General features: G+C 40.3%; 1 protein-coding gene across 2 annotated transcripts in view; it reads left to right on the top strand.

Moving 5' to 3' along the window:
• The window catches only part of LOC140480554 (uncharacterized), a 57,152-nt gene that overhangs the window by 19,358 nt on the left and 22,613 nt on the right, over positions 1-15,181 (top strand). For both annotated transcript variants that reach the window (XM_072575536.1, XM_072575535.1), the window contains exons 5-8: positions 1,614-1,667; positions 4,679-4,777; positions 6,768-6,904; positions 14,180-14,302. In XM_072575536.1, the coding sequence (XP_072431637.1) occupies positions 1,614-1,667; positions 4,679-4,777; positions 6,768-6,904; positions 14,180-14,302 (413 nt within the window). The remainder of the gene's footprint in view (positions 1-1,613; positions 1,668-4,678; positions 4,778-6,767; positions 6,905-14,179; positions 14,303-15,181) is intronic.

The raw sequence follows: 15,181 nt of genomic DNA, 5'->3' as shown, positions 1-15,181 counted from the left end.
AGGGTTAAACAGAGGATACAGTTGGTTTAGCATTCCCAGTAAAGTGATAATGGAGTGAATTCTCATTAAAGTTGGTACATTTGGCAATCCATTAAACTGATCTTCAAACATTTGACCTGTTATCAGATCAAATTTCAGAGCCTGAAATTGCCTAAGTAAGACATAGTGGACTTGTTTCCTCAGGTTTGTTACTTACTGTAGAGTTTGCTGATTTATATATTGAAATTCTGTGGAAGAACAACAGTAACGACTGTGATTTCTATAGTGCCTGAAATGTAATGCATTGTTCAATTGACTTCACCAGAACAAAATATAACGCCAAAGTACAGAATGATTGTGGGTTTGATGATTAAGGGATTGATCAAAGGTATGTTTTTAAGGCCTGTCTTAAAGGAAAATAAAGTGAAGTGGAGTAATCCAAGTATAGCGATTGAATTCCAGAGCTTCAGTTCAATGAAAGTTCAGTTACCATTTGGGGGACATTGCAATTTAAGCTTATATGTTCAAGAGGCTAGAGTTTTAAAAAAGTGTGGATATCTTGAGAATGTTATGGAGTTGGAGGAAATTGCCCAAATAGTCAGTGATAAGACAGTATACAAGTCAGGTGAGAACAGAAAACTGGATTCTGAAAATTTTGAATAAAGATAGAAAATACTGGAAATATCTGGATTTATCCTAATAAAAAATCACCAACCTTAAATCTGTTCATCTCGCATTGTGCCTGACCACCCATGTATTTTCAGCTTTTTCTATTATTTATTTGCAGTTGATTTTCTATAGTCTTGTTTCAGTCTACCTTTCAAAATCGTTTGTAAACCCATATGCAATCACAGTTTTTTTCAACGGGCATGTTGAATAGGACTTTCTGGCATCCAGTGTAACAGCTGGAAGGGAACATTCCAATAAATCTGTTCACTGTTGGAGTTGAATAACTAAATGTACAGTCTGCAACTCTTATTTCACCAAAGACTTTTCTTTCTTCAGGGCAAACAGGTTTGACCAACATATCCTTACAAGCATAGAACTTACCAGCCTCTATTGTAGGCAATTCCAAACATTTCACAACTCCTGTAGAAATTGGCTAGATTCCTTCTATAGAACAGAAGCTGCAAATGGTTGTCCAGAATTTAGATTTATGTTTAATACTATGTTTAAGGGAAATTAACAATTTTCAAATTTTGTTTGGGCCAGGATTTGAACATGCATATCTCTTATATTGTGGAGCGTAAGCACTGACATGAATTTGTTGGGCTGCATGGCCTCTTGTTATACTATATATCTTGCATAATCTTGTGTAAGTACCAATAACAGTAAGGAGCAACATTAAAATACTACATACAGTTTTAAGTAGAAGATGGCATAAGTGAAACCATCTAATGTGATGGTGAAATGCAATGTAGCTAACCTTCAATTAATTTTTAAAGCATGATTTTCAGGATGAAAAAGTACAGGGGGAGAATGGGATGAAGCAAAGACAATAATTTTCTTGTGTGATGCACGTAACTCAGGGCTGTTTGTTCTTTTCCCAAGTGTAGAAACCATTTTTTTAAAGTGCATGAATACATATGTCAATTTCAGTTATGTTATTTCTACTTTTGAATTCTGTTTCTCAGTTCCTGGAACAAAAGGACAGTTTAAAAATGCAGGAGCTAAAACGTTTAACACTGGTATGCATTTTTCTATTCACTATTTCTTAAAATGTGATTAAAATGTTTATTCACTGTTGCACTGTTCTAAGTTAATTGGTTGTAAGGTGGATTTGTATTGATGCTAGTCTTTTTACACTCAACCATTACTTAGTGACACCCACTTTTGGTGAAAGAATTTTAGAAATATTGAGGTTCTGGGGCACGTAAGGGAATGTCAAGATTCTTAAGGTAAATTATGCTTCCATGTCCACAAAGCATTTGTGCCTAGTTATTTATAAAATTAATTTATTAATTTTTTTCCAGCTGAGACTTTTTTTGCTTTTTATGGTAGGCATTCAATATTCAGCTTTCACTGTAACTTGATGTTTTGTTTTGTACTGAAACCTCCAGAAAATGTTGGTACAGCTTTGGACCTGTGTGATACTTCATATCGTGAAGGATTGTTCTGGAACTTAAAATAATACCTTTCAAGATAAATTCAGCTTGAAAGATTGCTATTGCCACAGAATTTGGAGATTGAGAGAGGAATATGTATTTGAACTTAGAAATCATTTTGTGGATGATACCCCTCAATTATGTAAAACCATCTGTCGAGGACCTATGTTAACAGCTTATGAACTTGTTTCTTCACTCTTTTACACTAATTGGTATTAAGGCACAGGATTGAAATGTGCAAGTGACAACAGTTTTGCATGAATTTCAATTTTGTTGATACTGACCAATTGGTAGTAGATGGGTTGCAGTTTCATATCCATTTCCATCATTGAATTTTCCATCGCTGATTTCTTGCTCTTGCCCCAAATAAATAATCAATCAAAACAATTTATATTTTAGTCTTTATTATCCTAATGCTACTTAAAGGTGAAATTTAATTGTACTGTTGGGGGTATTCATGTTTTTATTGTATGATAGATAATTTAAGCATTTTTATAAACCAAAAACAACTGGCTGATCTGAAACAAATACAGAAAATGCTGGAAACATTCATCACGTCACACATTGTTAGTCTTTCAAATATTGAACCAAACTATTTAATCAAAGTCTACAGCAGAAGCCACAATTCCTTTGTTCTCTGCACAGGTGCTGCTCAATCTGTTGAATATTGGGCCTGGCATTTATTGTTCTCTATTAAATTTGCTTGTGCATATTTTGCAGGTCTGTCTGCATTTGTTCGTAGAGGAATATAATCTAAAAAGTATGACTGCTATCTCCAAACTATCTCCATAATAACTGTCATGTAGCATTACTATTGACTGAGGGATATAGTGCTTTATTCTGTCTGGTTGCTTACTTACATAAAGTGCCTTAGGATAATATCACAACAGACAGTCAGGAATTAAATAAATGTGAGTAAAGTGCTTTGGACATCAATCTTTGTGATTGAAACTGTAATTTTAATGATATGTGTTTTCTTATTTCGTGCTTCTGAGACTTTATAAAGCTCTAGTTAGGCCACGTTTAGAATACTGTGTCCAATTTTGGGCCCCACACCTCAGGAAAGATACTGGCACTGGAGCGTGTCCAGCAGAGATTTACACAGATAATCCGTAGAATGGTAGGCCTAACATACGATGAACTGCTGAGGATCCTGGGATTGTATTCATTAGTGTTTAGAAGGTTGAGGGGAGATCTAATAGAAACTTGAAAGATATTGCATGGCTTAGAAAGGGTGGATGCTGGGAAGTTGTTTCTTGCCAATGTCCCATGAAATGGAATCCCTCTTCCCCACACCAATATCTTAGCCCCCTGTTTACTTCCCTAATTTTCTTGTCACTATGCCAATTAGCTCGGGCTCGGGCAGTAATCCAGAGATTATGACCCTTGAGAACCTGTTCTTCAGATTCCTTCCTAGTGCTTGATACTCCCCAAACAGGTCCTCCTTCCTAGCCTTGTCTATGTTGTTTGTGCCAATGTGGACCACAACAACTGGATCCTCTCCCTTCCGCTCCAATATCCTTTCAAGCTGGTCGGAGACGTCCTACACACCGGCACCGGGCAGGCAACACACCATGCGGGGCTCCCAATCTGGCTCACAAATGGTACTATCTGTCCCCTAATTGTAGAATCCCCTATAACAACTACTTGTCTTTTTGCTCTGTCCTTTTGAATGGCCTTCTGCGACGTGGTGCCATGGTCAGCTGGCTCATCCTGTCCACAGCCCTTTTCCTCCTCCATACAGGGAGCAAAAATCTCATACCTACTGGACAAGGTCAAGGGCTTAGGCTCCTTCACTCCTGAACTCAGAATCCCCCTACCTGCCTCACTTATGGTCACAACCTGTTTCTCTGATCACTAACTGAATTTGAATTACTTAATCTACCGGGTGTGACTGCCTCCTGAAACAAATCGTCCAAGTACCTCTTCCCCCTCCCACAGTGTTTGAAGCTCAGATTCCAGATCATCAGTTCTGATCCTGAGTTCTTCCAGAAACCAACATTTGCTGCAGTTATGGTCACTGCCATTCAATAGGATCAGCCGGCTCACACATCATGCAGCTACAGCACATCACCTGTCCAGCCATCTCTACTTATTTCATTAATTTATGCGAATTTGAGTTAAATAATTTCTAGTACCTCTGTCGTCTTATTCAATTAATCAACTAATGGTGAACTTTAAAATACTTTTTAAAATACTTTGATTCCAGATCCACAGCGATGTGGTTGAGTCTTAATGGCTCTCTGAAATGGCTTGGCAATCTGCTCCATTCAAGTGCAGTTAGGAATGGATAACAAATGCTTCTCTAGTAGCAATGTCCACAGCCCCTGAAAGAACTAAATAAGGGAGTTAATGTTTATACAAGGTTTCAAAATTCCAGAAAAGGCTTGAGGTACCCATTTCATCTGTCAACATGTTAAGTGTATATCAAGTAAAAATGAATTGCAAGTATTTGTTCGCATTTGAGAGCAAACTCTGTTTTGAGAAATTGTGAACCTTGATGTGTCTGGCATAGTTGTTAAAAGTAACACGAGATTGTTAGTCTTTTTTGTATGTAATTGTAATCTGTTTAATTATGGATTCTTCTGTTGTAGTTAAAAAAAGGGTACCAACAATTGATTCGCCACATGCATATGGGTCATCCCTTTTGGAACAACACATAAGAGATGTTGGCATAAATGATCCTTTGATTGGTATGTTTTTTTCCAATAACATCATGTTATCCTATAGCATGTATTAATCAGTAAATTAATTTGTCTGCTATAGCATATTTATTGGTTCTTTTCCAGATTTGGATATGATAAGAGGATGTTTTTTCATAATTAATGTAATAACAATTGCACTTTATAACTGAAATCCTAGGAGTAAACATGTAATAGTTTGTTTTTGTACAATCTGTTTAATAAAATCAATTCAAACCTTCATTAGCAATTTTAAGTCAGAGGGAGGAAGGGAATGTATATATTTCCATGTTCGATATAGAGTGACACCCATAAGGGTCAGATTGGTTTCATTTGGGAACCAAAGCAACATGTTTTTTGATTCGTGCTTTCTAGAAGCTTGCTGTTCATTTTCTGATCATGTTAGAGGTGTCTTGTGGGAACAGACTGCCTTTTATTATTATATATGAATGTTATACAATATGGACCGGAAGTGCATAAACCAAGCCTGAAAGCTTAGCCTGAGACTAATGGGCATACAGTGGCTCAGTGGTTAATGCTGCTGCCTCACAGCATCAGGCACCCGGATTCACTTTCAGCCTCTGGCAACTGTCTGGGTGGAGTTTGCATGTTTTTCCCATGTCTGCGTGGGTTTCCTCCAGGTCCTCCTGTTTCCTCCCATGGTCCAAATATGTGCAGGTTAAGTGAATTGGCTATGCTAAATTGCCCATAGTGTTTAGGATATGTAGGTTAGGTGCATTAGTCAGGGGAAATGTAGAGTAATAGGATGGGGAAATTGGGTCTGGTGGGATGCCCTTTGGAGAGTCACTGTGGGCTTGTTGGGCCAAATGACCTGTTTGCACACTGTAGGGATTCTATGATTCTGTGATTATCAAAATGAATGGTGGAGTAGGTTGAAGGGTTTATTTGACCAATCTAGGGTTCATAATCTCTTTTTGGATGTACCATTAGTAATAGAAGCATTGACAGCAAGCATTGACCTGAATCGAGAGTCTCTATTTAGTCATATGTTCCTTATTGGTATTGGGAATAGATGATTAAAAACAAGTACTGACCATGATGGATTGTTTCAGAGATGCAGTTTAAACAAACCTTTTTTGAAAAGGAATCCAGGTAAGTGGACTGAACAAGTTGAAGTTCATAGAATCCCAATGCCAATCCACCAAATCTGTACATGTTTGGACTGTGCGCGGAAACCAGAGCACCCAGCAGAAATCCACGCAGGCACTAAGAGAATGTGCAAACTCAACACAGACAGTCATCCAAGGTGAGAATCAAACTTGGGTCCCTGATGCTGTGAGACAGCTAACCACTGAGTCACCGTGCCGCCGAGCACACAGCATTTGTAAATTTGAAGTTTGTCTTGTTATGCACAAAATAATAATTCCGTATCAACCAACTCTGGCTAGGAAACCTCTTCTCTTGGTTGTTAGTATTTTTTGCTTCTTTAAGAAAACCTCTTTTTTTCAGCAGTGTACTAGGATTATCTTAATTGTATGCTATTGGGTATATCTAATCTTATCTAATTCTAGACATATTTACTAGACATGTTTAGTTCTCATTGTCAAATAAGATTGTCTGTAGTGTTTGAGAGTAACTTGTCATTTTTTTGATGAGATGTCTGATTCCTGGAAGATGCAATTCCACATTGACAATGGAGATTAAGCCCTCCGTATTGACTGATATCCTCTTAATCCATTGACATTGTCTTGCTTTTTAAATGTTGAAATATGACAATATAAACAAGTAGGATGCCTAATTGTTCAGTTTGTTTAACAAAAACAGGAATTTAATGGAATGATCGTCACTGCATGGTTTATGTCCAGCTGCTACACTTGCAGTTGAAATGCAAGGGTTTTCTGGCGTGGTTCTGTATTATAAACCTAGAACACGAATTGTTACTTGGAAATGTCTCATTTTATTAATTCATAATTTCAGTCAAATAAGTAAGCAGTTTTTAATAACTTAAAGCTGAAGTCTTAGATATGTTGTGTTTCTACAGGACTGAAATACGTAATTGAATATCAGACTGCACAATCACCAGATCCAACATTCTTCTGTGGACTTTGCAATTGTCGAGGAGGATTTTCATCATTTATGTCGCATTTACTTGGCTATAAACATAGGCTGAATTATATGGTAAGCATTTCTTAGATGGCATCAGTGGTTAAGTTTGTATAAAATTTATAATGCCTATTCACCTGTGATCTGAAGCGTCCATTTATGTAGGGGATTGTCAGTTGGGCTCACAATATATGGTGTACTTGCATATCCTGGAGGCTGCATTTTTAATACACACAGTCATAGAGTCATGAAGATGTACAGCACAGAAACAGACCTTTCGATCTAACTCTTCCATGCCGACCAGATATCCCAACCCAATCTAGTCCCTCCTGCCAGCACCCGGCCCCATATCCCTCCAAACCCTTTCTATTCAAATACCCATCCAGATGCCTTTTAAATGTTGCAATTGTACTAGCCTCTACCACTTCCTCTGGCAGCTCATTCCATACACGTACCACCCTCTGCGTGAAAAAGTTGCCCCTTAGGTACCTTTTATATCTTTCCTCTCTCGCTTAAACCTGTGCCGTCTAGTCTGGACTCCCCCACTCCAGGGAAGAGACTTTTGACTATTTATCCTAACCACGCCCCTCACGAATTTATAAACCTCTAGAAGTTGCTGATCTTTGAGGGGCCCTATTCTCTCCCTAGTTACTCTTTTGTCCTAAACGTATTTGTAAAAACCCTTTGGATTCTCCTTACTCTATTTGCCATAGCTACCTCAACCTCCATTTTTGCCCTCCTGACTTCCCTCTTAAATGCACTCCTCCTGTCTTTATACTCTTCTAAGGATTCACTCGATCTATCCTGTCTATACCTGACATATGCTTCCTTCTTTTTCTTAACCAAACCCTCAATTTCTTTAGTCATCCAGCATTCCCTACACATACGAGCCTTTCCTATCACTGTAACAGGAATATACTGTCTCTGGATTCTCGTTATCTCATTTCTGAAGGCCTCCCATATTCCAGCCGTCCCTTTACCTGTGAACATTGCCCCCAGTCAGCTTTTGAAAGTTCTTGCCCAATGCCATCAAAATTAGCCTTCCTCCAATTTAGAACTTCATCTTTTGAATCTGGTCTATCCTTTTCCATCACTATTTTAAAATGAATAGAATTATGGTCACTGGCCCCAAAGTTCACCCCCACTGACAACTCAGTCACCTGCCCTGCCTTATTTCCCAAGTGTAGGTCAGGTTTTGCACCTTCTCCAGTAAGTACATCCACATATTGAATCAGAAAATTTTCCTGTATGCTCTTAATAAATTCCACCCGATCTAAATCTTTAAAACACTGTGGTAGTCCCAGTCTTTGTTTGAAAACTTAAAATCCCCTACCATAAGCACCCTTTTATCCTTACAGATAACTGACATCTCCTTACAAATTTGCCAAACACTCCCCCTCGTGGCACACGGGGGGCCGTTCCACCGCCCCACTCCAGGGTGCCCATCCACCGCTCCCCAGACCTGAATCTAGGTGCCTGAGGGACCTTCCACCGCCCCCTCAACACCACCCTCAGGGGGCCCTTCCACTGCCCCACAGGACCCCTTCCCTTCCACCGACCCCAACCCCACCTTGCGCACCCTTGCACCGGCCCACATCACCTACACCTCGAACGCCCTTGCACCGGCCCGCACCACCTCCGCCTGGCAGTGCCCTTGCACCGGCACGCACCACCTCTGCCTGGTGCTGCCCTTGCACCGGCCCGCACCACCTCCGCCTGGTACTGCCCTTGCACTGCACCCCTCCCCCTCCCCATCGGGTCCATCTCACCCCACACCCCACTCACCGTGCATTCCATCTTGATGTGTACGATTGATGGAATAACATCGACACCCCTTCTCCCCAAACCCTTGCGCTACTTTCCTTCTCAGCCCCACATTCCAACTTGGACCTTCGGCCCAACCATCCGATCCTCATCCTCCTCCCCCTTGCCGTTGTTGTCCTCCCAATGCAGTCTCCATTTCTCCGCGTTCCCAAGGTGCTGCTGCTGCCGGGATCGCTCCCCGACGAGGGCCCGTGATCCTCCTCGGCCAAGTGGCTTATCCTTCCTCGGGAGAGCTGGGCAAATCAATCTCTCGCTGGCTGACGGTCTGTGCTGTTCCAGTCAGCCCAGGTCTCCTCCTCCTTCCTGAACTAAATCTTGTTCTTTGCAGACACTTTGCCTAACAAAAAAAAATGCTATTCTCTAATTCATTTGTCATTTATACAAGCCTTGGAGCCTTAACTGGTGCATCCTCAATGGTTTCACCTTGACCAATCAGATTGCTCTTGGCAACTATTCAGCATTTTCCTTATTAAGTAAAATGATTTTCCTTTTACATTGATATGTTTTGCACATTGATCTGATGAATATAAAATGAAAAGCTTCAAGAAAATGTCTTTTTTACACCAATGTGAAGGTAGAGATGTGGGCCACTAAGGAGCTGAATTCCAGAGGTGAGATGAGGTGAGAGTGAGAGTGAGGTGACATGAAAGCCACATTTGACTGTGTGTAGCTTCAAGGAGCCCTTGGAAAACAGGTGTCAGTGGGATATCTCTCTGCTGGTGGAGTCAAAACTAACATAACGATTTGGAGATGTCGGTGCTGGATTGGGATGATGGTGGTGGTGGTTTGCGTGCCTGTGAGAGTGTGTGTGAGTATAAAGGGGTGTAAGTCTGTGAGAGGGTGAGTGTGGTAGTGTGTTTATGTGTATGTGTGTATAATGGGGTCACTTGTAGTGTGACATGAACCCAAGGTCCTGGTTGAGGCTGTCCCTATGCGTACCAAGCTTGGCGATCAGCGTCTGCTCGGTCACTTTTTGTTGTTGCCTGTCCCAAAGTACGCCTTGGAGGACAGTCACCCGAAGGTCCAAGGTCGAATGTCCTGGACCGCTGAAGTGCTGTCTGACTGGGAGGGAACACTCCTGTCTGTTCATTGTTGTCCATAGCTCTGTATCCGTTGCCATAGCTCTGTTTGGTCTCACCAATGTACCATGCCTTAGTACATTCACATTCTCACATACTCTCACAGATACTCATTCCCCCACCCCACACACACACCTAATTTTGTGGGGTGAATTTGTACTTGCAGAGTTACATTTTACTTTGCTCAAAAACTGCATGAATCCATGTAAGGTTCTGTAAATCCGTTTTTAGATTAGAATCAGTCTGACCATTGTGGTACAGACAGCCTCACACTGGGAAGCTAACACCATCAATACATTATCTGGGCTGACATGACACCAATTGTTAAAGTTCGCTTGAGAATGTAATTTTTTTAAAAAAGTTTTGCGATTTACATATGAAAGAACTGAAACCAACATGAACATTCTAAAAGATGAGAGACTTAATAAACAATCCAGGTCTTTTTCAACATATGATTTCAGTTACATCACACTATAAACTTTTGCTATAAATTCTGTGTCTTACATTCTTATTCTCCACAACCACCTGATGAAGGAGCAGTGCTCTGAAAGCGAGTGCTTCCAAATCAACTTGTTGGACTATAACTTGGTGTTTTGTGATTTTTAACCCAGTATATGGAAATATGTTGTACTGTTGGAAGTCAAGTCATTTCCATTCCAGGACATGTTTGCATGAGTTTCTCAGTGGTGTCATTGGCCCTTCTCCAGTTGCAACATCTATAATAAGTGGAAACGTTCATTCACTGCACAATGTTCAGCACCATTTGTACCCTCTCAGATAATGAAGCAGTCCATGAAAAATGCAACAAGACCTTAGCACTGTCCAGATTTGGGCTGACAAGTGGCAAGTAACATTCATGCCATGCAAGTGTCAGACAATAACGTATGGAAGGATGGGAGCAACACCACTTGCATATTCCTCTCTAAGCAGCATACTGTCTTGACTTTTTAGCATATCTTAATTTTGTTTCAGTGTCAGTGGATTAAAATCCTGGAACTTCCTCCATAAGTGTTAACACCAAATGGGCTGCAGTGACCGCTACTTTCTCGAACCATTAGAATTGAGAAATAAGTGCTGACCCAGAGACCATGGAATCCTTACAGTGTGGAAGCAGGCCATTTGGCCCATTGAGTCCACACCAATCCTCCAAAGACCATCCCACGCAGGAGCCCCCTTGCCCCGTGCCCCACACACCCAATCCTTTCACATGACTCATCCATCCAACCTAAACCTTCCTGGACATATGGGCAATTTAGTATCCACCTAACCTGCACATCTTTGAACAGTGGGAGGAAACCAGAGCACCCAGAGAAAACCCACCCAGACATGAGGAGAATGTGCAAACTCCACATAGACAGATACCCAAGGCTGGAATGAAACCTGGGCTCCTGGTGCTACGAGGCAGCAGTGCTAACCACTGAGCCACTGTGCCATTGTTAATGATCGTTATTGTGACTTGGATAAATGAATACAGTAAAACTGCAAAGGACAGATGCAAAATTTGCAAGCTAGTGATTCCATAGCAAATAATATTTAATTTGAATAATTCCGATTTACGAAGAGAGAAGGAAGCATTTCCAGATAGGCAGTGTCTGCTGAGATCAGTGCATGCTCTATACACTGCTTAAATCCACAGATGTGTATTTAAATAAGTTCAGGTTAAAACAGGACATGGGGGTAGAGTGAAGGTAGGTAGCAGGAGCCTCCCAGATTTTCTCTTCGCCAGCCCCACACTCATCCTCACTTGCCTCTTCTGAACACCTTTTCAGTATTGCACTCCTGTGCAATGCATTGCATATGACAGTGTTAGCAATTTTATGTTACGACATAGTACATCAGGAATTTGTGGATGTCAATCGACACTGCCTTCCAGTTGATATTGATGCAGCTAGGGGAAAGAGGGTGAAATAGATCTGGGAAGGAAGGAGTTAACACTTTACATGGTTTGTTTTCAAGCAAAAATAAAACCAAATACTCCACTGTATAAAGAATCCCCAACTTGTGAACACAATCTCATACAGGCATGTAATTTTTAAAATCCTGCCTTATGAACATTTCCTGTGTTTACCAGCAGCTCCTTTTTAAATTGTTTTGTATTGTGCCCTGACTTGAGTACAAATCAATTTGTGAACAGACTCCTGAACTGAACTCATTCAGAATCTGGAGACGGGCTATGTTGGCAAATCTAGAGACTAAACGTCTGAAGCCTTCATCCTAGTCACATGAGAACAAAGGATTTTTGTGTGGTCTAAAAAAATGATAGACTTTTTCTTGATTGTGATGTTGGCATTGTTTGGTTCGGTTCACTTTAATTGTCCATTCTCAATTATCCTTTAAAAGGTGGTGGTGAGTTGTCATCTTAAACTGGCTGCTGTCAATATGATGTTCAGATGTTTGACCCAGAAACAGTGAAGAAACATGCAGATATCCCTTTAGTATCAAATGGGGCTGACAAATCATGCAAGAAAACGGCCTGTTTTAGGTAGTGTGATGAGACATGGCTAATCAGTAATATTTATCATAAAAGGATCCTCCGATGTTCCTGTGGAAGTGTGATAGCAGTGTAATAGAGTTTCCATAGTTACTTTGACAGTCATGTGATTGACTCCTGAAACTGAGGCCTTAAATTTATCAAGTCAATGTCGTGGGTATTTGTGGGAGGGAATTTGAAAATCTCCATGATAAAAGTGGGCTACCGATGGCTGATGCAGAAGTTATAAATACTATTAAACGATAAAGAGATTCCCATTGTCATCAAAATACACACACAGGAAACTGAGAATCAGGAAAAATTTAAAAATAGCAAAGGCCGACCAAAACATTTGATCGAGAAAAATAAATTCAATAGAACTAGCAACAAATTGGAAAATAAATTTTACAATTCTCTCTCTATGTGAAGTGGAAGAGATTAGTGAAAGTGAATATTTGTTGCTTGGAGGCCAAATTCATACATTTTATAATAAGGAAATGACAGAAACGTTAAAATAAATAGTTTGAATCTGATTTAAGTGGAAGACACAAAACAAAAATCCCTAGAATAGTGGGGAAGCAAATATCTGATGTGTGTATGAAATGTAGCACAAAGGAGAAAAGATTTTAAAAATTAATGGGCCTAAATGTTGATAAATCCAATGATCATCTGAGATGTAGAAGATATAGTTCACAGGTTATGGCGGCAGAAAAAAGTAAATGCATTTTTTTTATCATTCCAGAATTACCTAGTTTCTGGAATGGTCTTTGTTTGTTGGAAGAGAGTAAAATATAGTTCCCATATTCATGAAAAGAGGAAGAGAAAAAACTGGGAACTAACTAAGAAAAAAGGTAGTCGATGATGTAGGCAGTTGAAAACTGCATTAATAATATTGCACTTGGGAATAAGGAAATAACAGGCTTGTTAAATAATTGTTTTGTGATGTTATGGGGAAAATCACCAGTCTGAGTCAAAGTCGAGGTTCAATGACAGACTTTGTTGTACAAGGAAATACCAGAGCTCTGGGGAGAGAAAGCCACCAATAGCACTGTGGTCAGCTACAACTCTTCTCTTGACCTCGAGCACATGTCAAGATACTTATACACATCTTGTGATACAATAGGTCAGTGATGAGATTATTGTCTTTGTAACATGATTTGTTTATGGCAATCATTGCAGAATTGATAGTTCGATACAGTCATTGTCAGTTCCAGTTTCTATGTTAATTTTAGTGCAGTTTGTTGTTAGTTTCAATGCAGACATTGTCAGTTCCAATGTATGCACGGAATTCCATTGCTGTAGTAGTGGGCACTAATCGCTCTTCCTGGGAAGGACGATTACTGCGGCCCTGGCTACTAGAGCTTCGTATTGAGTACATATCAAGCTGTTAGCATTTCTATCAAAGGTGGTGGCTGGACCTACAAACTTCGGTGGGCAGTGTACGTTACTCGTGTATTCTCTTCCCCATCCACCTTAAACTAATCTTAAACAGGTTGTGAGCGCATTGTGCTGGCATTCTGGTGGCCTAGGCAGTGTCTGTATTTGCACTGCTGTCTCTCTCCATATTGTCGTCTGGCGGCCATCTTATTTGTCAAGTGGCCAACTGATGGCTCAGTGGCCATCTTATGTGTCCGTGAGCCTACTGTTACCCTGCCCCGTGCCATCTCCCACTTCAGTGCCTAATCTTTTCAGTAGAGGGTAGGAAAACATCTCTAATATTCCAGGGGGATTAATGAAAAATGAAGGGCTGGAACAAAATTTTAATTTGCCTTTGACACAACGTCATTAAAGATAAATTCCTGGAGTGCTTGGAGAAGATTTCCTAAGGAGCAACTCACTTTAAAGTTTTAAAATTCTGCAGCAGAACACACGATTTGGGGGAAATGGTTCAAACACTGTCTTAGAGTTTATTTCGAACAGAATTATTAAAAGCTACAGCCATTCCATCAATGTAATGCTACTTGATTTTTTTTTCAGGGAAGAGCATACCCAGATGCGTTGCAACTTGACAGAGTAAAACTGAAGCAGTCTGAATTGAATGCACTAGTTAAAGAAAAGGCAGAATTTATTGAGAAAATTGATGGAAGGGGCAGTGTTAAGGTAAATATAATGATTTTCAAGACATTATTTCAGGATCTTTGTCTTGTTTTGCAAAGAAATTCTACGTCGAGACAAACTGCAGAATCATCATTTGCTCATGCGTGGGTTAGCGTTTAGAAAAAGCTGGTTAGGGAGTAGTTTAAAGATAGCTTAATGTTGGACAGAGTGTTGAACAAGCAATTATTGGCACTTGTAACAAAGGGAGTATAGTAATTGTGGATGATTCCAGAACAGTCAGAGTGGATTACAAGCTAGCAAACATTAACTCTGCTGTAACATAGGGAAAGGGAATAGAAGGGACAAAAGATCAGTTAGTTTGAATCATTCATCAAAAAATGATTGACTTTAGGAGTTGGATTGTCATTAGGACTAGAAATGGCCCATACCTTTTGATAGTGATAATATGGAACTCTTGACGCTGACCACCTCCTAGTCCTCTTTGACTTTAAGATATGGTTGTTTGGTTGAAGAACATTGTATGTTTTCAAGGTTTGGTAGAAGATTTGTAGCTTGGGTGCTCGTTGTTGTGGTTCTGTTCGCCGAGCTGGGAATTTGTCTTGCAAACGTTTCGTCCCCTGTCTAGGTGACATCCTCAGTGCTTGGGAGCCTCCTGTGAAGCGCTTCTGTGCTGTTTCCTCCGGCATTTATAGTGGCCTGTCTCTGCCGCTTCCGGTTGTCAGTTCGAGCTGTCCATTGTAGTGGCCAGTATATTGGGTCCAGGTGGATTGTATGTTTACTGCATAAGCTGTTGTCAAATAATTTTTGTGCAACCTGGACAGACCACAGTGCAGTAGAGGAGTAGAGAACTGGAGGGCATTGGTTTAAAGTGAGAGGGGAAAGATTTGAAAGAGACCTGAGGGGCAACTTTTCCATGTACAG

The sequence above is a fragment of the Chiloscyllium punctatum genome, chromosome 8, assembly GCF_047496795.1.
Source record: "Chiloscyllium punctatum isolate Juve2018m chromosome 8, sChiPun1.3, whole genome shotgun sequence".
Taxonomy (NCBI): domain Eukaryota; kingdom Metazoa; phylum Chordata; class Chondrichthyes; order Orectolobiformes; family Hemiscylliidae; genus Chiloscyllium; species Chiloscyllium punctatum.
Note: the sequence above shows the minus strand (reverse complement) of the source record. Positions and strands in the feature narration are given on the sequence as shown.